Source organism: Hippoglossus stenolepis, chromosome 12 (assembly GCF_022539355.2).
Source record: "Hippoglossus stenolepis isolate QCI-W04-F060 chromosome 12, HSTE1.2, whole genome shotgun sequence".
NCBI classification, from domain to species: domain Eukaryota; kingdom Metazoa; phylum Chordata; class Actinopteri; order Pleuronectiformes; family Pleuronectidae; genus Hippoglossus; species Hippoglossus stenolepis.
The window spans coordinates 16917668-16944261 of NC_061494.1; the positions used below are offsets into that span (position 1 = coordinate 16917668).

The following is a 26594-nucleotide window of genomic DNA, read 5'->3' on the forward strand; positions in this document are numbered from 1 at the left end:
GACAGGCAGGGAGGGGCACAGAGGACTGGAGGGAGGAGAGGGAAAAGAAAACATAGAAAAAATGGTAGAAATTCTCATAACCACTAGCATTGAATGGGAGTGTGTTCGCGTTATTAATCACAGAGAGAGTCACTGCCTGCTGTTGGATAACAATTTCTGTACTGTTTCCTTTTCTTATGTCTGGTGTCTGCCTTCGCTCGATTGTTTGAGCTGGCATGTTTCTCTGCGGTCGCCGAGAGTTGGAAATGAGCTCCTGGAAAATAACTCATTTCAAAATGAACTCTCCAGCTACAACACTAAGTATTTTAATGACCTGTGGCTTTGCTGGATTGGCCTGGAGATTGGATAAAAGATTGGTCTGGGAGGTGGGGTGGAGGAATGCACCCTAAGGAGATGGATTATGGGTAAAGGGAGCGCTCCATAACACAGCAAACATAAAGGGGAATTTTGCTGAATTTCTGGGCTTTTCCTGTGTGTGTGCAGTATATGTATATTAGGATAATGAAAAAAAAAAAAACTCAGTGTTACACCAGTATATACAAGTAAGTATATGCACGATTGTCATTAAGATAAGTACCAGATGCCTCGGGGTCGACCTCCAGTATATTCAGTTGCTATGGAGAAGCTTTTAGACAGAAATAATTCCACTGGAATCACATACAAGGCAGCCATGTAAATAATGTCTGTCAATTGTGCATTACAATTCATCCAGCAGCATTATTCTTTGCAGTGGTCCTGGCAGTGTAATCCCATTTCCAGTTAGTGCCGCCTGCCCCACGCTCATGCATAAGTCAATGTGTGTTTAACATTCAAATCATGCCATGAGTACGTGACATGTCACACTATACGAGACAGTTGTTTTTATTTCTGTTGCAGTGTAGCATTCACTTTGAGTTAGCGTGTGAGTTTTTATTCATGTATGCACGGCAGACCAAGGCCAAGGCTTTAGCAGCGGTTCTTGTGTGTGACTGAAAAGGGACATTAACAAAGCAGTGTGGCCGCCGCTGCCGCCTCTGCTGTGTGTCAGAAGTCTGATGAAGCAGACGAGCAGAACTGGGTTTCCGAAGGGTGTGAGCGGGGATCCAGGAATGTGCAAGACGAATGTGTGTGTGTGTGTGTGTGTGTGTGTGTGTGTGTGTGTGTGCAGGTGTGCGTGCGGGCGTGTATGGATAGAGGTGTGAGTGTGAGTGACAACAGATTTCCAAAAGGGCTTGTGAAGTCTCTGTTTCTAAAATGCAAACATGGCAGGAACATGTAGCAAGAAACACAAACAAACACACACTAACACACACCTCTGGTTAACTGCAATATTAATGAAGAGGCATCGACTGAACGTGGGAGATGTCGGGGGTTTGTCAAACATCTTCAAACGTCTTGTGTGACTCTGTTACACATCACGTCCGTCTGTTGATTTTAAATTTTCTCTACTACTAGGAGGATGGTGCTGTATCAGAGTATAAATACATTATACCAGGCTATAGTAAAGCATCTTCTGAAATCTATTAGCTAGTAGAAGAACTCTGAACTACATAATTGCATCGTTCCACGAGGTTCATTTACTCGAGGTTTCTGTATGTTTCTACTTCCATAAAAATGCTTTCCTCAGTCAAGTCTTATTCAATGTAAGGTCTAAGCTTCTGCTGGGGTGGTATTATATTTGCTTTGAAATCCCCCCAAGCTTAATTCCTAAATCCCTCTGTTACAGTGAATCTGGCGGTGTGTGCACAGTCTGGCAAGTATGACAAATGGGGAAACATTAGAATTTGAAAGTCAAACATTGTTTAGTTTGAGACAAACAGAACTCTGCAACGTACTCTCCTGTCGGGATTAGATCTGCAAACTCTAAGTGTACACACCTCTGCCCCCCCATCTTTCTGTCTGAGGTTTGACTTTATGAGGTTGTGTGATCTGCTCTGCTGAGAGCCAGAGTCTCAGGAGAGACAGGCTAGAAGAAGTAATGAGACGAGTGGATAAGGTTGGTGAAAGAAGCCAAGGGATCACGTACACTGTGCAAACTGCTGCCCTTGACATGGATGTATGTGTGTGTGGTGTTTGAATATCTTTGCAGGAAGCCAGAAACATTTTCTCCTAAATCTAATCAGCTATTTTAAGAAGAAAAGAGGAATAATACACATGAGGTCTGATGTCTACAATTGGGTCATGTTTTAGAACTTTTGACGTCTTGAAGGTAGTGTATATTAGAGATGGTTTGATCACATTTCTTTCTTTCCCAATTCCGATTCCAATAATGTGGACTTTGTTTATCGGCCGATACAAAGTGCGTTTGACAAAATAACAATATATATAATGTATTTTAACGGCTGTATGTTACTAACCCTGTATGGCAGACAGTAATTATTGCTCTCATTGGTGTGTGGCCTGAGCGCCTGACCTGTAGTTGGCAACACTAGTGCCACCCCCTCGAAACTGAAGTCTTGCCTAAAGTACACGTTACCATTGTATTTCTGGGACCTTGGCTAAGGTCACTGCAGGAAATGACTTCTTCTTTCCCTTTTAAAGTACTTGCCAGTGTCAGTTCAGCGCAACTGCTGTTATGGAGCGGAGTAGAAGAGGAGATTTCCAGCAAGAGAAAAATTGAAATTTTATCTGGTTGAAACTAAAATACTTTAAAGAGGTAGTATTGGACCCGTACATAGATTTGCGTACTCCTGCAATAAATCTGTACAAAATATTCCAGATAGTACCTGTGGAGAAACGACTTGTATTGTAAAAAAAGACAAGAAGGACTATGTAAATATAATCTGTTAACAGTGACACAGGTTTTATTTACACAGGGTTTAATTATACTTGTTGACGCTGTAGAAAATATTGGAAAAATATTTAATGTGCTGTGTATTTATGCAAACCTGCCTGGCTTCACATTGTCGTCTATCTTGACAGTCTACCACACCTTTGTTAACCAGGACAGGATATGAACATAGCTCAACCACCGGACATCTCATTGGACACTGCATTGTGTTTGGACTGTCATTGTCCAATCAGATTCAGGGTCAAAACAAATTGTACTAGTATCTCCAGAGTTAGTGTGGGAACTTGTATGTGTACACACATGTTCACAAACGTACGTCTCTGTTTAACTTCACCACACACATCATTCGTTGACAGATGTTATTCACACAAATACAAGTCCTGTCAACACATGAGCTCACACTTAAACACACAAGCTCAAGAATAAAAACACAAAGGACTTTGTGCCTCTAGGTGGTGACACTTGAAAACTTGATTGACTTTATGTAAAAAATGAAAAACAAGACAGTTTATTAAAACCACAATGGGCTTTAAAAGTTTTGTTTTTCCATCTTTGAATAATTCATCTTTCCTGTCTGTTTTGGATCTCGGTGATGGCTCGCTCCCGCCTCTTCTCCTTCCCATTTAAATTTCCTTTTTTTCCATCAGGCTGCCTGATGTTCCTCTGACCTTAGCAACAAAAGTTTTCAGTCATCCGCACAATTGGTTTTGGAGCCACTGCCATCTGCTTTTTCCAGACATCTCGAGCAAACAGCAGACTTCTGTGCTCCCTCTCTGATATCTTCCTTCTCTAATTACACAACCGTGATTAAACAAGATATTAGTTTTGACGACAGAAGTGCCGGCACGCTTTCCACATGTTCAGGAACAAGATACTGACACTTTTCTCACAGTCTAAAATATGTATTACTGCCCCTGGATAGGTCTGAGATTAGATTTGGATGAAGATGGACACTTCCTCACCTTACATCTGTTTTCATGCATTAATAAACAGGGATCCTCCGAGGAAGGGATCGATATTCAGCCACAATGTCATGTGAGTGCAGGAAGTTATATGTGCTCCCTCATAGCCTTACACTTCACTGAACATTTCCTTAGTTCAACAAAATGATGAATGTACTATACAGTATATAACTAAATCTTCATATATAGCTCACAACCATTATTCACGTTGTATTCTTTCCACTATGGCATATTTGAATGAAGTGGAATGAGCTCCTGTTGTGTTGCAGCTCGAGCAAAGTGTTTTTGCAAGGCAAAGGTTGTAGGTGCTTTGGATTAACTGCTGTTACAAAAAGAACCCTCCCCCTCTCACACACATGCACGTACACACACACACACACACACACACACACACACACACACACACACACACACACACACACACACACAGATGCACAAATCACACTCCCCCCAGTGTTTTACTTTTCTCTGCAAACTGGCAAATCCAGATTACAGAGTCTCTCTTAGTGGAGGAGATCAGAGGAGCTTTGGGGACGAGGGGGAAGGTGCTGTATTTTGCTAACAGGAAGATGCATATGGTTTGAATTTGTGTGGTAATACAAATGGCCAAATTTAACAATGTTGAAATTTATTTTTCATACTCAACAAGAAAGGCAGAAATGTTGATAATTGAGTGGGTTTTTGCATGAAATCACAATCAGCTGGAGGCAAATTGGACTCACATTGCAGACTGATTTGGTTATGCATTCTGTAATCTCCATGCAATCCAGTTTTTTGCAATCGTCTGTGCCCTTCAGTTAACATACGGACTTCAGGTGTCAAATCGAGGAGAGTGAGAGGCAGTGACAGTGAGCACCACAGAGGCATCAAGGACATTTCAGAGTCAGTTGGGCAGCAGTTGCGTTGGTGGCTCTGCTGCAAGCATGGGGCCTGGAGGATTAGTGTCCAATCAGAGTGGATTTGATGTTTACTGACAGGACATGGGATTTAGCAGAGAGAACTGTATTTCATTTGTATTCAATGAAGCTGTGTGCCTTGCCTGGCCTCCCCTGCCTTTGCTGTGAATGTGGCAAACTAAAGGCTGAGACCTGTGGAGGACAGCTCATCATCAACATCCTCAGGTAGGTGACTCTGCAGGAGAGGGTTTGGGGGGTGGACCCTGATTCATTGTTATCATCTTTTACCATAATCATCACTATCACCGGATATGCTTGTATTTGGTCCACATGACGTCACAGTGGGAAGTGGAATTAAAACAGGCTTTATTTAGATGTAATCCCTCAGAGCAATCGGCGGAGCGAGTAAAATGTCCAAGAGAAGAGAGAGATAAATCCCATTGGATTAGTACAAGCCCCTGCCCATCCAAACCTATAACCCAACCTATCCCCTCTTTTTCTGTTTTTTCCTTTTTTTATAAACATTTGGTGGCCATCTCACACATGCCTCCTGTTACTGTGCCGTCCATGGAGTAGCTGTTCTGCCTCTGCAGTGTTTGGTGTGATGTGTTTGTGTGTGGTGTCCTCTTTCCTCGTGCACAACAAGACAGCATGACCGGAGATTAATTATTCAAGGACTGCCCGCCAAAGGGAGAGTCACCTGACACGGACTTACAATATTACAACCCGATATCAGGTGAAGCGGTAGACCCTTCTTCATCTTCTTTTCTGCTTGTTCTTCTTCTACATCTCTCTGCTCTATTTTGTGATGCTACATTACCTGAAGATTTGAAAGAGAACTTTTGCTACAGGTGGAACAAATTTCTTTTTTCTTGTTTTGTGTTTCCTCCGTTAAAGCTTCCTCTGCTGTCGACTGTTTTTTGCCAATGCTTGTCCCTAACAAACAGTTGAGTCTTGGTCGCTCCCACAGCTGGGACACTTTAGGGGGGAATGAGTGTCAGTGGGACAGGGCTGAGAGCGTCCACGAGCAGCAGGCAAGAGTAGCGGGCCGGCGGAACTCTCTGTCCTACGGGGAGGGAGGAGGGTGGTACGAGCCTCCACCAGGGGTGCGTCCCCCTGACCTGGATTTGAAACGCGATTTGTATTCCTATCCAGACTCTCATTACGGGCAACTTTACGCAGAGCGACACGACCCACGAGGGATGAGGAAGGGCTCTGCACCGGATCTAAACCACTACGAACGAGCGACCATGGCTCACAGAGGATCCATTCCACATCAGGATTACTATTCCCATGACCCAGCCGTGACTCCTCGAACAGCTGAGGGCTTTTACAGACCAGAACACCAGCCTCAGCAGCCTCAGCCTCATCCACTCAGTAGGTCAAGCTCTCATTTTGGGATGACTCCTGGGGCTCGTGCTGCATGGGATCAAGGTCAAGGAGGGAGAGCGGGACCTCAAGCCCCTTCATCACCTCTACCGCCCCCTCCCCCTCCCCCGAGTGCTCATGAGTTGAATCGAGCTTATAGAGAACCTGGTGCTGTAACTGCTGCCAAGATGATGCCAGATGGCCAACAGCGTGTACCCTCCCGAGACCCATCTCCTGCTCACTATGGTATGGAACACATGTCTCCCCGGTATGCTAGTGAGCCTCCACCTCTGACTGGTCAGTCAGTTTATACTGATGTTAATGGGCGCCCGTTGGATGCACAGCAGCAGGCTGCTACCTGTCTTGTAGTAGATCCTGCCAGTCAAGGTATAATTATGAGGCAAGAGACAGCCTCACCCTACACCATTCAGCAACAGCAGCAATTACAACAGCAACAACAAATACAGCAGCAGCAATTACAGCAGCAGCAACAACAACAAATACAACAGCAACAACTTCAACAGCAACAAATACAACAACAGCAATTACAGCAACAGCAACTTCAGCAACAACAGATACAGCAGCAACAGTTACAGCAGCAGCAGCTTCAGCAACAGCAGTTACAGCAAGAACAACAGCTGCAGCAGCATTTGCAACAGGCCCTGCCACCTCAACCTACCATGCCTGTCACTGACCCTACCCTTTCTATGGTGGGCCCCCTTCCTGCTGCCCCTGCCCAATTGCAGGCTGCTGTAGTTGCCACAGCTGCACCTGTTTCTATCGAGACTGTCCCAGCTTTAGCTCCTCATCATCCTGCCACTCCACTACCTGCTCCTCTTCCTGCTCTTCCTCCCACTGCCCCACAGATGCTTTTGTCTGTGGATTCCAAGAAAACTGTTGATCCTGAGTTCCTCGCCCTGCTGCGAAATGAGGGTCTCTCTGAGAGCACCATCTCCTCTCTTATTCATCAGGGATTTGACTCCACTAGCATGCTGGCTGTCATGGAGGAGAATGATGTCCGCACCGTCGCCCCCAACCTAGGCCAGGCTCGGGTACTGTCTCGCGTGGTCCAGAACTGCAAGCGGCCCGCTGAGGCTACACCAGCCCCCTCCCAACCTCAGACACCCATGCGAGGCCGCTCAAATAGCTTTAGCCATCGCTCAGACATCTACCACCATCAGCAGCAGCACCACCATCCACAGCACCCTTCACAGGCTTTGAATGTGGACACACACCTAATGGGCCCACAAACCCCTGGGGCCATGCACACTATCTCCCCAAGAATGGGAGAAGTAATTGGTAGGAGGCCCAGCAGTGCCCCATCTCAGCACCTCCTGGAAGCCTCTGGAGGCTACCCGGGCCAACCACCTCGCTCGCCAGGGTCATATACTGGAGCCATGATGCCTGTTCAGTCGAGACCCATGTCAGCCTACTCCTCTGGGGGGACAATGCATGGGATGCATGGGATGCCTGTGCAGAGTATGCAGATAATGCCACAGCATATGACTGGGTCTATGCCTACCATACCCGGGTCTATTCACTCCATGCATGGTATGCCACAACAGATGCCTGTGTCCATGCCAGCTTTACCACAGCCACCACAACAGGTACCTAAAGCCTACTCTACCAACTACACAGTGCCCATGGAGCTGATGAAGAGGGACAGGAACGCACTGCCACTGTCACCCATGCATAGTCCTCATCCTAGTCCTCAAATGATGCGAAAGGGTGGGGGATCTGCATCAGACAATATCATTATGCCTATGGGAGCACCCATTCAAGGCCAAGGTGCCCTGGTTGCTAACCAGAAGCTAAGTCGACGCACAGGTCCACCAGTCATCGTGTCCACTATGCAGTCTCCAGATACAAGTAAATCCTTTAAATCCTTCGCTCTTCCATCCGTGTCATCTGCTGTTTGGCTGATCTCTTGATACATGTGATCTTGCTTTTTCTCGGCTGTGTCATTTTAATTGATAAGAAAATGCCTGTTAGAATTTCCCATCCCCCTTTGCTTTAAATAGCTCCACAAATCAGTGTTGTTTATCAGTCATATCATGTTTTAATATATCTCAGAGCTTTCAGGTATAGTGAAAGCAACAACCTGAGTATTCAGTTGCATTTCGCTTCAAAGTATCAGGGATGATGCATCACAATCTTTTTATCCTTCATCGTGATGAATCATTGATATGTGCTTACCATCAAATAAGTGGAGTTTATTTTTTGTACTCCTGTTTGTGCGCAGCCATCTTTCAGCTGTGGGGGTATGAGAGATCTGTTGGGCTGAGTGTGTTTAGCGGTGTGTGATTCATGGTGCTTGACCTTAAAAAAGTCCAAACACGAGGAGGACGCTCATAGAACGTTTTTATCTTCATGGTCAGTGCTGTCATTTGTTTTCTGTCCTGTGTTTGTTCACATTACATCAACAATAGATAGATTCTGGGTCTTTTCCTCTTATCTAGGCCAGCAGAGCGAAATCTAAATGTCACTGCCTATCTGTTTTTCAAAACTGGTGTCAGGATTATGAATTAATACCGTAAAAGGATAAATTTGGCCATTTTGGCAATACATCCCCTGTCCTATTTTCCATGTCAGCATTTGCTATGATCCTAAAGTGATACTTACATCTCGTTTTCCTGTCTGCTTATCTCTGTAAGTGCCAGATTTGTCAGAATTCCTTAGACTTTGTGTGAAGTCCTTTTTATTATTTCAGTAATCTCATGCTGTTCTTTTGCCAGAATCACACATCGCCCCATTAAATACAACAGAAAATGGCATTGACTTGGCACAGTACAGAGGATTTGGGTAAAACAGCTGTCAGCAGCACCCTTTATTATGCTTTTTAAATTTTAACAAATGTGCACAGTCTTCATGTTACAGCCTGTCAGTTACTGTAATCAAACGGTTCCCATTAAGACTTCCCTGATCAGTCATATCACATTGTGTGGAACAGGGGGTGTATAATTTGCAGTGCTGTACATTTTTGTACAATATGGATTATTGCATTTGCCACTGTCTCTTTGCAACGTATTTTTTCCTCATTTTGCTCTTATCAGCCCTATTTAATGCCCTTGGTTAGTAATGGGCAGCTTTGGCTCAGGACGTCGTTCACTAACTAGAAGGGCGGTGGTTTGATCACCGGCTTCTCCAGTTCGAATGCAGAAGTGAGATACTGAACCCCAAATTACCCCTGACAGCTTAATGGTGTGCGATATAAAAAGTGCTGTGTATAGAATAGTGTTTGTGAATGGGTGAATGGGACTCGTGCTGTACTTTGAGTCCATTTAATAAAGTAAAAATGCTAGCCTCAGAAAGTTGCATAATGTTTAATGCAGCTGCTCACCTTCTATCACTGCACCTCCAGCTGCTTTTTGATGAAGTCTTTTCTGCTATGCTACGCACCATCTCCCCACAGCCCCCCGAGCCCCTAGTGTTGTAAATACGGATGTCTTAGTGCATTATGATAATGAGGGTGCATCAGTGGAGCCGGGGAAGGCTTTACAACCACTTGGACAACACAGCCTTCCTTCAGTTCTGCTGGTGTCAACGTGGACCACTGACCTGCGTGGAATAGCAATAAGCTTTGTTTGGTGCTTCTGGGACAGATTTGCTCAGGAATGTGAAGAGTTAAAGGTAGAGTTTAAGTGCTAAGATTTTCATTTATTGTTTATTGTTTCCGCTGAATTTATTGAATGCTGATTTGTGGCCCAAACTCGTTTTCTGTTTGAAATGAAATGTATTCAGTCAGTGCGTCATTATTATGTAATCAACTGAATCTTTCATTTGGATGCACATATCACTCTTAAAGCTTTAATTCAGCTGCCAAAAAAAAACTATCATCACTATCTTCCACACCCCTGATCTGATAGAAGTACATTTTTGACATTTTTGACAGACACTGGCTGATTTCACCATGAGCACATGCTCAGGCTGAGGCTGACTAGCAGCATCATTGAACAGATAAAATCGAATTACAGCGCTGATGGCCGATGTGTGATTGTGTCATTTTCTCTCTGCAGGTTGTAATGAGAAGAGAGAGAGGGGGCAGTTTAATCCTTCAGATCCTCCATTTCCACTGCTGCACTAATCCACAGATACTCTCATTGTGTTCAGACCAGCCTCCTGGCTTCCTGTGAGACCCTGTGCACTACTGTATGTAGCCAGTAGGTTGAAATGGACTTTAATGGGGGTGAAATGCACACTGGGAACAAATGATTTAACTGATTTTGAGGCCCACAGGAACAGATATTAATCTAATCCCACTGCTTGGCTGTTAAAGCAGGCTGCCGTTCCTAGCACAGGACCCATGGGTTTCTTTAACTCTGCCACAAACTGTACAAATACTCTGTGAAATGTGAAAGTGGTGTCAGACTGTACGTTGGGTTGTTAGCACACACACAGTCGCCGTGAGTAGACCTCATTTGCATGTGGCTGACATTTGCTGCTTCGGTAATTTCATCTGTTAATGGACACAGCCGCAAAGCTGCTCTTAAAGCATACTTCTAATTTGTATGTTGGTAGGCAACATTGGTTTTTTAGTTGTAATCTCCAGCCCATTGTAAGAAAACACTGCAAATTTACTCGTTTCGTTTTCTTTTTTTCTTTCACAAAATGGTCGGCTGAGCTAATACATCAAGAGGAAGGTATTAATAAATCATGTTAATTCACTTCTTTTCATGTGGGGTAAATTAGGAGGCTTTGCTTGGTAGATATTAAACCAACAAAATGTGATTTAGCAGCACAATTAAAATTTCATATTCATGTTTTGTCCGGTCAGCACATTGTGGTGTTGCACCAGCAGCACATTTTGCAATCCTTAAAATTCACTTGTCAGTTTATGATACCTTCAAACTTACAATCTCAGATAATTCATCAGATGAGTTTAGCAGGCAGGAAGCAGGACATGATGAATAACTACAAGAATTTCGATGAAGCCACACATTGTGTGAGGCACCTCTTTTTCATCCTGAGATATTTGTATTGTGACAGGGTTTGTCCACTGCATGTTAGAGATGTCATCATCAGGCGAAATTTACCAGCTTCCAGGAAAATTTTCAGAAGATTCCCAGAACAACTGACTATCACATTTGCATTTTCACATACAGCCTCCTCCACAGAAGTTTGTGTGTGTATCTGAAGACAGGAAATGATTCTTCGTGGAAAACCCTTAAGCAATACCCCACCGTTATATGACTAACTGGTTCCCGCTCTACACCCCCGACACACACACTTGCGTCGTTGGTTACTCTGTGGGACTTCCACTCTGCGGAGTGCGTTGACTGGTCAGTTCTGTTCTGTTCTGCGTGACACCGTGATGGGGGTGGTTGTGGCATGTTAGTTCTGGAGATGGCAGATTATGTATTAGCGTGAGTGTGGGTCAGAGATACAGGCAGTTGTTACGCTGAGTGGGGGATTAAGGGAGAGATGGAGGGAGTCCTACTGTTGATGATTGCTGGATGCAGGATGGGGGGAGGCGGATCAGGTCGTTGACAGCTGTCCGTCAACTTTGAACTGACTTTGTGAGGGTTGAGTTTTGGCCTTAATCTGTGCTGACGGGGAAAGGTTGTGTTTTTTTATGCTGCTGGTCACTGTGTTGAAACCACTGGATTGAATTGAGATATTTCAGGATTTACATATGAAGATGTTATCTGAAATTAGACATCAAAACCTCTTGTTCACCTTCCTGGGTGTAGGCTAGTAATTCCAATGTTTGAATGCATAAAGCAAACTCATCCACTTTTTATGAACATTGCGGTTTTTTCTACTGTCTTAGGTGCAAGCTTGCACAAAAAAATGAAAGAAAGCATTACCCACAATGCCCAAGGAGTATTTTGTGATCATCCGATCTCTGAGCTAAAGACTCGTGGTTTGCAATCCATCCATTTTCAAATTCTGTGTCGTTTCTGGATGAATTCAGCAGGACTTAGTTTGCAAATCGCGACGATGAAGCATTTTTAATTTCTATTGTTTGGATTGGAGCCTGAGGGGGTTCTGCATGTAAACGTGGCCAGCTGAGTTTCATGGGCTTCACAGTATTTGGAGCCATAAACCATTTTGGCGGATTCCTCAAAATTGAAATAATTGATGCTGATGGCCATAACGTGGTGTTGTTAAATTATCCAGACTCCTGTGACACCTCCCCGCTCTCTGTGCATGCTGTGTATGTAGGATGATGCATGCGTCTATGTATGTGAGCCTGTGAAAACCAGCAGGTGACAGCGGTGACATCCGTTACAGCACAGTGCAGAGCTGCTCTCCCCCACAAGAGCTTCCTCTTAATACCAGACAGTGTTTCCTTTTCCCTCATGTGGGAGTCGCTGGCCGGGATTACATACACATCTCTCTGCTTTCTTTCTTTCTCTGTTTAAATTGATCCTAGTTTCTCTTTGTCGTCCGTTGGCTCTTTTTTGTTCTCTCGCTCCATCTCTGTCCTCCCTCTCTTTGTAGAAAATTGCCTTCAGGAAATGAGAGGGAGTTGGGGGGGAAAAAAGTATTTGGGGGAATGGGAGAAGTATGTTTCTGAAACAAAACGTCATACCCAGCTCAGCAGATTCATTCATGACTGTGGTTGTGGGTAACTGAGCCCGTCTGCAGGAAAATGAGGGAGATGAGGAAAGCGAAGATGGGAGGACTGATCCCAACCAGCGACAGTAGAACAGAGGAGATTAAGTAAGAAAGTTAAGTAAGAGGACTGCTTCAGATTAGATAGCGAGAGACGGACTGCTTTAAAGCAGCGAGTCTAAAAAATGGGTGGAGGAGTGCAAATAGGAGATTATCTAAATTGAAAGTAATGCCATCTTGGAGCAAGTGAAGGAGGAGAGGAAAGCAGGGGGAGGACATCTGCAGTCCAGAGTTTATTACTCGCAAACATCAGATTAAATAACTGAAATTATCTTGTATTTGGACTCAAAGGGGAAAAAAATCATAATTTTTAGAGAATTCAGTTGTAATATTATGTAAATAAAGTCAAAAAATATTAGGATATGTGAAAATCTTTTTGTGGAATGTTTAACAAATAACAAAATACTTGATCTTTTGGTAAATCAGCACCACATTATGAAGTTGCTTCTTTTGTGGAGGAGGAAATGTTTGGTGGTCGACTGAATATCAGGCAGATGTAACAAACAAAGGGAGGCTGGTTTCTCAAGAAACAAAACGATTTTGGATCCAGAAGAAAATTAACTCTGGCGAGCATGGGTTCTGCTTGCAGTTTATTTTCTTTGAAACAAATCTCATTGAAGTATCACTTTATTCTTGTAATATTATGTTTTTCCCCTCATGAAATTACGACTTGATCCTTGTAATATTACAGGTTCCCCCCCCCACCCCCTATAATATTACAACATAATTCTCTAAATCTCAGAAGTTATTTTTCTTCAAAATGGCCCTAACATAAAAAATACAGTCATTTTTCAAAATGGCTGTTTTTTGTCCAACCAGCAGTCAAAAATCAATTTGACTAAACTAATAAAAGCAGCAAATTATCACATTTTAGAATCTGGAACCAGTACATTTCTACAACCGTTACTTGATAAATTAATTACGCAATAAAAAAAAATTGATTCTTTTACATGTTTACAAGTCAAACTGCCAATCTCCATGAAAACATCTACACTGTATTACATCTGAGCACCTGTTGGGCACGTACTTTTCTTTTTATGCATGTGTTTCTTTGCAGATGTAGTCATGTTCAGAGCCTGTTCAGATAATATAGTGCACACAAGCCATGAAAAGAAACTGGAGCTTGAAAGGCAAAGTTTGAGCAGTGAGGCAAAAAGCTCTTTGTGGCAAGTTTGCTGCATCTTGTCAGAGACTTGAAGTGATTAACTGCTGGTTGTTGGAGCAGAGGCTGAAGGAAGGACAGAGGAGGTCACACGCTCAAACATTTTGCAGCTCAAAAGAAGAAAAGACGATGAAAAAGAGAGCAATGAAGTGAGAAGCTGAAAGACTCCTTCCCTCATCAAAAGTCCTGTTACCTCCTCTCCTCTCCTCTCCTCTCCTCTCCTCTCCTCTCGGTGCCAACCAGCAGAGTCGCCCTGAATTATTCATTTTGAGAAAATGAAATCTTCACGGGTGTTAAAGAAGAGGCAGAGGCTGACTATGTTCTCTGTATACAATGTGTGTGTGTGTGTGTGTGTGTGTGTGTGTGTGTGTGTGTGTGTGTGTGTGTGTGTGTGTGTGTGTGTGTGTGTGTGTGTGTGTGTGTGTGTGTGTGTGTGTGTGTTCGGTGCTTAAAATGTTACTGATGTTGTGGGGACCTAAATTTGTTTACACCAGTAACATTTGGGGACAAATAGCAAGTCCCCATAATGTAAATCGTTAAATTTAAAGGCGAAGACGTGGTTAGGTGTAGGTTAAAGTTGGGGTGTGGATTTGGCACGTACTAGTTATGGTTAAGGTTACAGTTACTGGATGTGTGTGTGCGTGTGCGTGTCCGTGCAGGTCCAGGCGCTGGCGTGGATTTAGAGGTGCAGCTGAATTTCATTTGCACCCCGGGAAAATATTATACATTTCTCAGCAGGCATGTCAGTCATGTTCACGGATGCCTGTTCCCACTCTGTTCGTTTAAAACTGCAGCACACATGAGGGATGTAATGAGCAATACCTCCCTCCGTTTATACCTCATCCCGTCGTGCACACACACACACACACTCGCATCCTCTTTGCATCCTCCTCTCTCTCTAACCAGGGCAGTTGGCCACAAGTCACAGTGAAAGAAAAAGGTGGAGGAGGAGAGTGATGGCGGGGGAGCGATGCACAGACGGGGTATGAATGGGATGAAAAGAATTTATGTGCCGAGATCGCCTACCTAAAAGAATAAAGAAAAAAATCCCTCAACATCTGCTGTCCACCTGCAGCTGTGCCATCTCTCTTTTTCACTGCCCTTCTTTTCCTCTCACCCTTCTCCCTTCACAAGAATCTCGTTTTCTGGTGCTTCAATCATTTGGCACCGGCACGCCGTGCAGATCACAGGAGGCAGATGGGATGGCGAATTTTAGAGGTCAAATTATACAGTAGGCCCTTCTCCCTGCCGCGCCTTCTTTTCATGAATGAGGCTTTTTCACTCCGGGCCTGGTTTGTGGGCTCTGGTTACAAGTCGTAACCGAACCTGCTCAATGGGAGTGAGTTAAACTCACCACTCTCCTGTTGAGTTTACACCAAGTACATCCAATCTGCTACACACAATTACAGCATACTCCAATATACAATGTCTTGTTTATGTGCAAAGCTGGAGCCTTTAGTGTTTGCTCATAAATTCCGTCCTTTTCCAGATTCTGTAGAAATGTTTTTACTCATCAGCCGACCTGTCCACTGTCACTGATACATGTGCAAGAGCTTAAAAACATATGAAAGTAACTCTAATGTCCACAGACAGAACTAGGTTTGAATGAATGACAAATTCAATATAAGAGTAAATTAATAAAAAGATATGACAACCATATTTCCACCAATATGAATTTTTACATATTTAAACTTTTGCGTAAAAATCCTTGAAATTGTCCAAAAGTTTCATATTCTGGATTTTTTGTGGATGAGACGTTGAAGTTCTAAAGCCCCTTTTCCAAACTAACACCCACTAACATCTGGCTTTTGTCTACAATGGGAATGGATACAATCTGCAATCACCCCTGCGTCAAATGACTCTGCAGTAGACTAAGGTTTTTATCGGCTCCGGCGATCGGCAGTAAAGGAAACATGACGCCTGGGTGAAGGCACTAATTTCTTCTTCTAAGCTGACGCTGCACTTTTTCCAGCACAACATGAAGTGCATCGAACTTTGGGGCTTTGGTGCATAAATAGCCAGGAATGTTTGTGTACAATATATAGTTTTTTTCATCTTGGGAACAATGTGCAATTGGGATTTCTTTCTTTTTTTCATATCCTGCAAGATGCAGCTCTGGATTGGTTTCAGATACGATGCTTATGATGCGTTGCTTTCTGGGGCGTTGCTTTCTGGGGCGTTGCTTTCTGGGGCGCTCGTGACGTCAAACAAGACTTAGCAAAGTCCTCAACAAGCAATGGGAAACCATTCAATCACCTTTTATTACCAGGCTTATACCTAATTTTAAAAAAAAAACTATGTATACCTGCTTATTTTGATGGTATAACTATAATTAATTAATTAAATTATATTATTTAAATTGTTCATGACATTTTGTTTTTATCAATTATTATTACAAATATTCTTGTGACTTGTGGGGACCTTTAAACATGATTTAGAAAGATATCTGAACTTGTAACATCTAAAACATTTATGCACAGTTATGACTCTTAATACTCAGTGTCTGTTAAAAGTCATTATTAGCTGATTTGTTGGTTGATAGATGAATCGTGTGGTGTATAAAATCTCTGTGTGTGTGTGTGCGTGTGCGTGTGCGTGTGTGTGTGTGTGTGTGTGTGTGTGTGTGTGTGTGTGTGTGTGTGTGTGTGTGTGTGCGTGTGTGTGTGTGTGTGGAAGGCCAGATCACACATAATAAAACAGGGATGGAGGGAGGGGAGGGAAAAAAATAGGGGGAGCGAAGGCAAAAATGTTGAGCGGAGGGGAAGGTCGAAGAGAATGGAAAAGGGAGTCGAATGTGTGCCAGGAGCGCTGCACCTCTCGCTGTGACTGGTGCTCTTCAAGGATTTTTTTCTCTCTCTCGTCTCTTTTATTTACCTCCCCCTTTTATTTTCTCGTGCATAGCTGTGGCACCAGCTTGTTTTCTCTGGTTTTTTTTTTTTCCGTCTTTTCCATTTTGTCCCCCCACCACCCCTTTCACACTCTCTCTCTCTCCCTCGCTCTCTCTCGCTCTCGCTCTCTCTCTTTCTGTGACTTGCAACAAAAGGCTAACGGAGTGAGCCTGACGTCTGGATGAATAGCCCAAACCTGCCGTGAAGGGAGAGAGGAGGGAGACGGAGCAGGAAGGAGGAGGCTGAGGAGTGATTCGGCTGAAGAGGAGAGCGCAGAGGAGTGCAGATTGCCGGCTGAAGACAAATAGAGATCCAAATTTTTTTTTTTCCCCTCCTCCTTCTTTGGAGATTAAAGGAGTTTAACCGCTCGGGCGGGTGGCGATCGTATAGTTCTCGTTCCCCCGTACTCCCCCTCAGCCTGTGCCCCCCTCTGCCACCTTCCGTTTTTTTTCCTCCCCCTCCTCTCAAGAGTCGACCAGTCGTTGGAGAAGGAGCAATGGAGCTTCTGGAGGTGAGGTGACGAAGGCGGACAGATTTGGAAACAAGCAGTGGGGAGAGCGAGTGAAGACAGCGGAGGACGGAAGACAGACAGACAGAGAGAGAGAGTGAGAGAGAGAGAGAGAGAGAGGGAGGGTGGGAGGCTGGAGGAGGAGGTAGAGAGGAAACAAGAGGATAACCCCAGGGCAGTGTGTGAGAATCCCCCAACGCCCACTTCTTCTTTTTTTTGTGTCCCTCTCCTCCACATTTCCTCCTCTGCCATGTGCAGTCCTTGATTTTGAAGAATGTGGAGACAGCATTTCCCAGGCAAGGAGCATGTATATCACGTTATCTTGTGCATACAGTGTGTGTGTATGTGTGTGTATATGTGTGTGTGTGCATGTACTCATTAAGGGTAATAATAAAAATCGGTGGTGTGTGTGTGTGTGAAATGGCGAGATGTGAGGGGGTGGGAGGAGTTAGATTTGGCTTTAGGGGTAATGAGCCTCTTGTGTGTGTGTGTGTGTGTGTGTGTGTGTGTGTGTGTGTGTGTGTGTGTGTGTGTGTGTGTGTGTGTGTGTGTGTGTGTGTGTGTGTGTGTGTGTGTGTGTGTGTGTGTGTGTGTGTGTGTGTGTGTGTGTGTGTGTGTGTGTGTTTTATTGGTTTGAAACCGCACAGCAGCAAGAGGATGGTGCGATTGGATGGGCTGTCATTTGGAGGGTCAAAGGTCGCAGGAGAAGTGTCTTTATGTGTTAACGGCTGTTCGGGTGTGTGAATGCTCGGCCTCATTGTGTGTATTCAGGCAGTGTGGATTTAAAGACTGTGGATTTAGAGCCGTGTTTAGGCCTCATTAGTTTTGTTTTTTAAAAATACATTTCTACTCTTATTTAGATGCTTATAAAACAGTCCTTGTTATTGAGTTAATTGAGTAAAAATATAAATTGTAGCACAAAATAAAATAGTGTAACTGTACATGCCTCATGATCATAATCAGCAGCCATTAAGAGACTTTCTCCCCGTTTTTGTCTCGCTGTCAATGACCAGAGTCCGAGCAGTGACATCAGCCTTCTGTCCTCCAAACACAACTTTCCCTGCTCAACCTGCACACACTCATTTGTGGGTGTGCATGCCAAGAAAGGCTGGAGTGCACTGTCTGCTGTTCATTTGCACTGACAGCTGCTTTTGTCTCTGGACCCTGCAGTTGTTTTTTGGGCCTTGCTATAGCAAAGCACAAAAGACAACTTTAAAGGAAGAGACAGTTGGATTCCCGGCTCCTCCCACACCACGTTGTCAATATCCCACTGATGTCACCTGTGATGTCGTCATGTCAGCTTGTGTTTTCCGCTTTCCTCCTCATCTCTGTCTCACGTTTTTTTTTTACATGTAGCTTCACCCTGCCTTCCTCTCTCTCATCCCCTCTATTTCCTCCCCCCACCACCCTCACCCACTCTTGGCTGGGCGTTTTGGGTGGTGATAAGTTTGGATGTGGGCAGGCAGAGGGGAGGACAAACAAGGTCTTTGTGTGTCCACATCGGGGGAACAAGAGACAGGCTGGGGTGGCGGCGGTGCAGCCGGGCGCTGATAGGGTCCGGTGCGGGGGCCTGGAGGAGGCAAGTCTGTCGAAAAAAAAGCAGGAAAAAAAAAAGGATTACACCTCCCCTCTTTTCTACCGATGCCAGGGGATCATAAACACACTCGGGAGACCGGGCGCTCCCCAGAATACAGGCGCTGGATTCTCGTTAACATGCATGTTTTGTTGTTGCATGTGATGTCGAGGTATTATGTCACATAGCGTGCAGGTGGACACACACCACCAGCGTTAAGAAAACACAGCGTTGTGAGCTGTGATGCCCTCGGACATTTCATTTAACAGATACAGATTTGTGTGTGTGTATGTTTTTGTTCTCTGCATAAACTCCCAGCTCAGCAGGACCAGTAGATCTCATGGGGACCAGGTCCTAATGAGACAATACATAATTTCTGAGGTCCTTGTGAAGATGTAAGATGTGAATTGTGGTTTGGTTAGGGTTGGGTATGAATTGGTCATGGTTAAGGTTAGGCTGCCCCCGATGAAAGGAATCCATGTAAAGTCCTAATAAGGATAGCTGTGTGTGTGTTGGCAGTACTGAACCATGTTGGCTTCTGATGGCTCCCTGGAAAATGCCGCAGAACGGCGCCGCTTGTTCCGCTTGTGTTCGGACGCTGCTCTCCAGACCTCACGCTCCGGGTTTGGGTTGCCAGGTTGGGTGGCCTGCGGCACGTTGCCTTCTGGTGGCACGATTTGATATCATGGAATCAGGCTTTTCCTTTTTTCACTGCTGCACTTGCCACAATGAAAACCTGCTGGGTTATCAGCTCACCCACCCCCTCCCCTCTCTCTGCTTGGACTATCCCATCACCGGAGCCCCCAGCTTGGGAGTTGCTAGGTAACCAGAACCAGCTGTTGGTCCTAAGTCGGCGTTGAGCCCGTTTTGGCTCTGTGTCAACCACGGAGTAGTTTTCTCTGAAAGCTCGCTGTGAACCCAGTGACCGCCGCCGTTGTGGCCCTGAAATCATCGTGCCATGGAAAATCTTCCCTCACTTCCTTTTGTTTTTCCAGGTTTATTGTTCCACTGATGCTGCGGCTGGTGTGGGAGCAACCATGGCATGTACCACACCAGTCTGAGTAATTTAGGAGCGCTTCATCGGCTTTCACACACGACGAGAGGGAAAGGAGATGGGAGAGGAGTGAAAAGAATGAGCTGATGCTTGACGAGGCTTTGCTAGAAGAGGCCACATGTCATTTAGAGGGAGTTGAAGATGATATCAGGAAATAAAAGAGAATCTCCAAAGTGTGTCCCTCCTTTGTAGGTGAGGATACTTAACTGTCTCCCAGTGCTATTAAAAGAGATTTGAGATGGACACAGTGTAATTATTCTGGAAATCACAATAGTGCAGGTAAGGTAATACCACTCCACACTCCCAAAGAGCACCATTTACCTTTCAAAGTGTGTGTGACTGCCTCGCAAACAGGTAAATCTGAGGGGAGCGCATTAACTTGCAAATGAAATCATCTTTGCAAACCGACCGAGGAGGGGGGAAAAAAACACAGCCCTGTCAGAAAATAGAGCTGCAGAAGTAAAGATAACCGATGTTGTGCGATGTTATTAAATACCAATTTGAAGACTTTCCAAACCCAAGGGGAGAAGTACAGGTTTGAGCGAGGGGGTTTATTTTCTTTCATTGATTGTTTGCGCTCTACTTAGGGAATGATCCCTCTCGCTCTGAAAACTGTGACTCACGGCATCTGGCAGCGGAGCTTTTCTGAGCTGCTTTTCCAAGATCAGCCCCTCCAAATGAGAGAATTAGACAGCAGATCGTATTCACCGAGGAGAGACATATTTATACGAGTTCTGTGTCTCTTTTTTTTCCTTCTTCTTCTTCTAACATTTAAAAAGATTACTTCTATTTCTGTTGTCAGAATCCAAAAAGACTTTCTAGTGTAGAACATCTGCAATCCATTTGCGGTGGAGAGAGTACGCTCTTGACGGCTCTGCCAAAAGTTTTCATACTGCCTGGAGAATCATCCAGTTTGTGATTAACATTGGCTAAAGGATGATATCAACCTCAGTGCGTTTGAGCTTCCCCTTGTGGGTTGTAACAATGCACGACCTCCACTGAATAAGCCTGCTGTCACATTGCACACGGGTTAGATGTAGTTAGTCAAGCTGCTGGCTTTGTTTCTCTTTTACTTGCTTGGCCTTCACACAATGCTGGCTGTTATAGTGCTGTGATAAATACTTTGGGTACAATAACAGGAAATTGGCACAAGCCATTTGCATTTTTTATCTGGCCAAGATATCGTACCACTTAATGTAAACCATCTTTAGTCGTGTGTTGCCTGAACCGCTCACAGAAGTTTTTTACGTTACAGCGAATGTAGGGGCCTTGAGAAACGCCTCTGCGGTGCGTTTTTTTGTCCTCGATTAAAAGCGAGTCTGGTGTTTTGTCTGCTGTGGGGTGGGGCTCTGTGTTTGGACAGGGAGGAGAGTTCTGGCTCTGCTTTAGTTTCCTGGACAGGTTCTGTGTCTAGCTGTCGGGCGGGGAAGTTGGCACGCTACTGCCAAACCCGCTGGGCTGCTGATCGACCCAGGGGAGAAAGAAGGATGGAGAGGGAGCAGGATGGATATAAACAGGAGAGGAAGTGGAAGTACCCTAGTTAAAAATATATTGTCAAATATTTCTTAATTTAGATGTTTAAAAATGACGAGACATACGTTATATATTTTGCTGACTTGTGTACTTGCATTATCCAAAATGTTTCCAACAGTGTTTTATTTTATTCAAGATAACGACTCTTCATTTCGGTCGACTTTTAATTAAAAATTCATAATTCATTACTGCTTTATAATTATTGATCATAATAATAATATAGAGCTCAAAATCCCCATTAAGCTGTAACGCCAAGGGTGGTGAAAACAACAACTCCCATGATCCTATGCTGCTTCACTACACCATCAAATTAGGTCTTTTGTTATTGTTTTGTTTGAGAGACCCCTAGTGGCCAAAATTACATTGTACGTTTAAAAGTAAAGTAAAGATAAAAAGAACCAGATGCAACTTTTTTCTGCTCTTTATTAAAAGGGGGCTCTCTGGCCACGAGTGACACAAAAAATATAAGTTATTGGAAAAAGACTCCACTGCTCTGATCCAGAACTTGTTATCTGTATGCTGAGAAAACATTAGGCTGTAATAGTTATTGTTATTAGGGGATAATTATTTCATAATCTTTTTTTAACAGGATCTGTTTTGAATTTTGATCACAAAACAACTCATTCATCATATCCACATATCTCAGATTGGCTTCTCATGCATTAATCATCCACAGTCTACACGCATACGGTAACCATCGGCAGTTATGTTACTGCTCACGTCTAACATCAACAGATGATGTTATTACAGCCGTCTGCAGCTGCGAGCTAATTCTGAGTCTCGGTAATATCCCACAAGGCCCAATCAGGCCCCTATGGTAATGAACGTTTAGTTTACAGAAGCCTGTAGTGACATAGTGGGTCATAGAGTGAAGCAGTGTAATGTTGCTGTAATATTACTACCAGTGTTGCTGTGGTTCCTTTACAACACAGTGACCTTTATATGTTTAACATTCTCTATAACAGAGGTGTTTGAGCCTGAGACTGGTTACCTCCGATTTTACACGAACAAAAATTAAATTTATTAGGTTTTATTTACTTATTTACTTTTATAAATGTTGGAAAAGATTTATTGAATGTAAAAAAAAACAAAACAGTGCAACATAGTAATTTTTAAATGATTAATAGTGTGTGTGTGTGTGTGTGTGTGTGTGTGTGTGTGTGTGTGTGTGTGTGTGTGTGTGTGTGTGTGTGTGTGTGTGTGTGTGTGTGTGTGTGTGTGTGTGTGTGTGTGTGTGACACTAATCATTGAAATCACATTGAAATACATACAAATAAAACACATGACAAAGATAGAAAAGCAAATAAAACTCTTCGCAGGGGAAGGTCAGGAACCACATTTAAGTTAAGAAAGTACGACAGAAAATCCCCAGAGAGCATATAACCTTTCTTATCAGATCCACGCACAGTTTATTGAATTTACTTGCGCTCTCCGAGTGAGGACGTTATCGTCTCAGGCCTGAAAGTGTGACGTTGGTGTTTGCTTCCTTTCAGCACTTGAGTTAGTAAAGTGGCAAATAACATGTTGTTATGCTTAGTTGTGGTGAAATGTGAATCTCTAAAGCGACTGTGTGTTTTTATCTGAGGCACACAGCAAGCCCTGCTTACATTTACATCGACAGTTTTTTAATTTCTGGATACATTTTAGAATTTGTTTACTTTAGCAACACAAGCTCTTGAGGCCATTTTAATGACTCAGGCAGCGAGTGTCATCATATGTTGTCAGTGTCTTTCTGAGTCATGTTTCCCTGCTGACACTTTCATCACTGTTAAAGCTCATCGCTGGTGCTTTTGACGAGTTTACAAAATGATGATGGATTCTGCTCGACCTGCGCTGGCGGCAGGAAAATGTAGTGTAGTCTGACTGTCTGACTGTGAGACACGAGAGACTAAAGCTCCAAACTCATTAACTCTGACGTGACAGACGATCCCTAGAGCGACGGTTGACAAGAGGCTGATCCAGAGTCAACAACAGCAACACTCTTGATTTCTTAGTGAAATACACAGTGATTGATCAGGAAAGGATTTTTTTATTCTCGAAATTAATTCCTTTCAAATTAAGAATCCAAAACACACAACTGCTCAGGTGTAATTCTGTCCTTTTCAGGTTTTTTTTGGGAAGGCCGCAGAACTCCTTCAAATGACTGGCCAGGTATCTGAGTCATTAAGACCCTCATTAACGGCCTTGCTGGGCGTTAATTATCCGCAGATTCATCATGTGTTGGATGCAGGGCCACGTTCTGCCTTATTAGGCGGGAGAAAGGCTATTAGCCACCGGGAAATAATTAATCAACAGCATTTTGACCCACTTTCTACATGTGACGCTGCTGTTTCCAGCTGCTTCTCATTGACATGTCTATACAGTAAGAGGAGCTGAAGCCGGGAGTATCGGTGCGTTTCCTTGTGTGTGTATGTGTGTGTCGGTTGGATGATGAAGACGCTTTATTCCTCAGTCAGTCTGAGCTGTGATAATGATGAACTCTGCAGGCGTGTGATGAAGAGGTGCAGGGAGAGATGTGGAGCCACAGGTGTGTTTGGCAAACGGTTTTCCTCTCCCCAGAGCTGCCTCGCTAACACACACACACACACACACACACACACACACACACACACACACACACACACACACACACACACACACACACACACACACACACACACAAAATGGGTTCCTCCAGTGAGAATAACACATGCTTTCTTATCCTCTATAAAAAAAGGGTACAGAAAGCTTGAGTTCACCTCCTCCACATTACTCCTTTTTTAACCTTTTCTGTCCTCTTTTCTCACCATTCTTCTCTTTTGATATGACGCTTGGGCTTTTATGAATCGCTCGCTTTTATAACGCACACTGCACAATCATAAGAATGGCATTCAGTAGAGCCATACCTTCGCCAAGGCCCAATAGTCCCTTTTAAATTCAATCAGGCTGCATCAAATTGGACACACTTATAGTTATCAGTCCTCGGAATATGCCAGATTTTTTTTTATCATCAAGACCCATTAATTATTCCCAGGGAAATTAGAAAAATAAAAAGAAAGTGGGGAAAAGAAATCCAAGACACGCCTAGATCCCTGTTCCAGATCCTCATCAGAATTTAATGGGTTCTTTCCTGACCCACAATGCATCCTTCCACCAAGTTTTGCGGAAATCCGTTCAGTATTTTTTTGCATAATCTTGCTAACAAACAAACGGACAGGGGTGAAAACATAACCTCATTTGGCGGAGGTAATAATAATGATAATGGTTGTAAAATAATGAGTATAATAAAAAGTAATGTCTTCATCTGCTATAAGTGGCTCACGTAGCAGTTATAAAAATCTTCAGCTCGTAAAAAGCAACACAAAACAGTCAAGAGTAGAGTAAGCAAGATACAAAACACGAAGACAAGGCAATTATATAGCATAAACCGCAGGACAAGGTTAATCCTAATCAACAGTTCATCATTTTAGTTAAATAAAAGTCGATAAAAGTGAGGAAATCTTTTCCCTAAATCACAGTGAGCTGTTCACCGTGAATGGGTTGAAGGAAAAACTCCATTAATTCTTATTGCACATTTTCAGGAACTCATAAGGAATATATTTAGGCTGGACATAAAAGAGTGAATCCATTTCCCATAAAGTAACTCGAGCCTCTCTGCTTCCTCGAGGCTCTGTCAAACCCCTTCAGGCTTTCTGTGGAAGAAACACCATATGCAAAATTATTATAATAATAATCATAATAATTATAGTTTATTTATATTGCACTTTTCTTATCAATGTTACCAAGGATTTGTTATGGGGGGTCAGTGAGTGGTCGTGATCACACAAGTAGGTGCACCAATAGAGATGTTAAGCTTCAGAAATAACAAGGATACAGTTTTTCATCAGCAGAGACCGTGCTCCCTCCCTCCTCACCCGCTGCTCCCTCCCTCCTCACCCGCTGCTCCCTCCCTCCTCCCCCCGTTTCTCGCCACTCTCTTCCTTTCCCAGTTACGTCCGCTAAGGAGGTTGTGTTTTCACCCGTTTCTGTTTGTTTGGTTATTTGTCAGCAGGATTACGTGAAAACGACTTAACCAATTTCCGCCATCTTCTACCAATTTCGAGTTCTTTATCTTTATAAACTCGGCTTGTCAGGATTTTGTGGCACACGCCTCACTTTCTCCGATTTGAATCTGGTTCAATACTTTCCCCTGTGGTTTGATAGAAACGTGGAGAGAAAGAGACAGAAATAACAATTTATCAAAACCAGTGAGGGCACTGAACAAAAAAAACTATCAAGCTAAATTAAAAAAAATTCAGGGTATTTAAATTGCAGACCAGTACAAGGAAAACACCCTGTGGAAAGCTTGTTCAATAATCAATGCAACTTTTTCAAGCGTCGGTGCAGAACAGAATAAGAGCGAACACAGTTAACTGAAACACTGCTGCCTTTACAAGGACCTCTTGTTGTCCCATTAAGTGCATCTACTGTGTTTAAAGCTCATAAGTTGTCATGCTGCAGTCGTGTAGGTCACAAACACCATCTTTTCCTCCCAAAACTGGAGGAGTTCTAGCGAGAGACAGAGCGAGCAGGCTAGGATTTCCTCTCCAGCAGCGCAGATGCCACTAAATAAAATATTTCATAATCCTGCCCAAATCCTCTAATCACCATGACAACAGGCAGCAGGGAGCCGGAGAGTGGTGGTGCATGGACCCCACCCCTCTTTTTTCTTGTCCCTCTTTTTTAGTGGAATTTGGGTCCGCAATGTCAGATTCCTTCCTCCTCTGCGTGTTGCTGTGTTTTCTTATCACATATGAACACGTTGCATTGATTTTTTTCTATTTCTGAGGGAAGGTTAGTAAATTGGTTGAGTCTGTCAGAGTCGGCTGAATGCGTTCGTTTATTAGTCAGGCGAGATAACGACGTTTACAGAATCTTGTAGTTTTTGACACTTTTCTCTCACACAACTCAAACACTAACTCACTGTAAACGTGCATGTTGTTGTCGACTTGACGAACCTGAAGAGGGTCACAAGTTTAAATGTGATTATTGGGAACCGGCTGGTTTTCTTTAGGGTTGGAAGGAGGCTGTTCTGTCAAGTGAGTGAAGGTGTACTTCACTGTACAGTTACAAGAAGGTGCAGAAACACACACACACACGCACACACACTCAAGAGCACACATTTAAGGCCTGCCAGCTTCTGTATGGTGATAGGATAATGGAGGTGATGACCTCATGGGGTGAAAGGACCTGTTGCCTGGTAACAGTGTGGATAGCAGCGCAGCAGACGGGTAGTCACATCAC

The 26594-nt window shown here is 43.7% G+C and overlaps 1 protein-coding gene across 5 annotated transcripts in view; it reads left to right on the forward strand.

The window, feature by feature from the left end:
• The window catches only part of ctbp2a (C-terminal binding protein 2a), a 62114-nt gene that overhangs the window by 24627 nt on the left and 10893 nt on the right, over positions 1-26594 (forward strand). For 2 of the 5 annotated variants that reach the window (XM_035172567.2, XM_035172568.2), the window contains exon 1: positions 5379-7865. The exons of 2 other annotated variants lie outside the window; for them this stretch is intronic. In XM_035172567.2, coding sequence (XP_035028458.1) covers positions 5555-7865 — 2311 coding nt within the window. In that variant the 5' untranslated portion in view covers positions 5379-5554. Of the gene's footprint in view, positions 1-5378; positions 7866-16520; positions 17469-26594 lie in introns of those variants that run through there. One more of the 5 variants, XM_035172572.2, reaches the window with a different exon arrangement.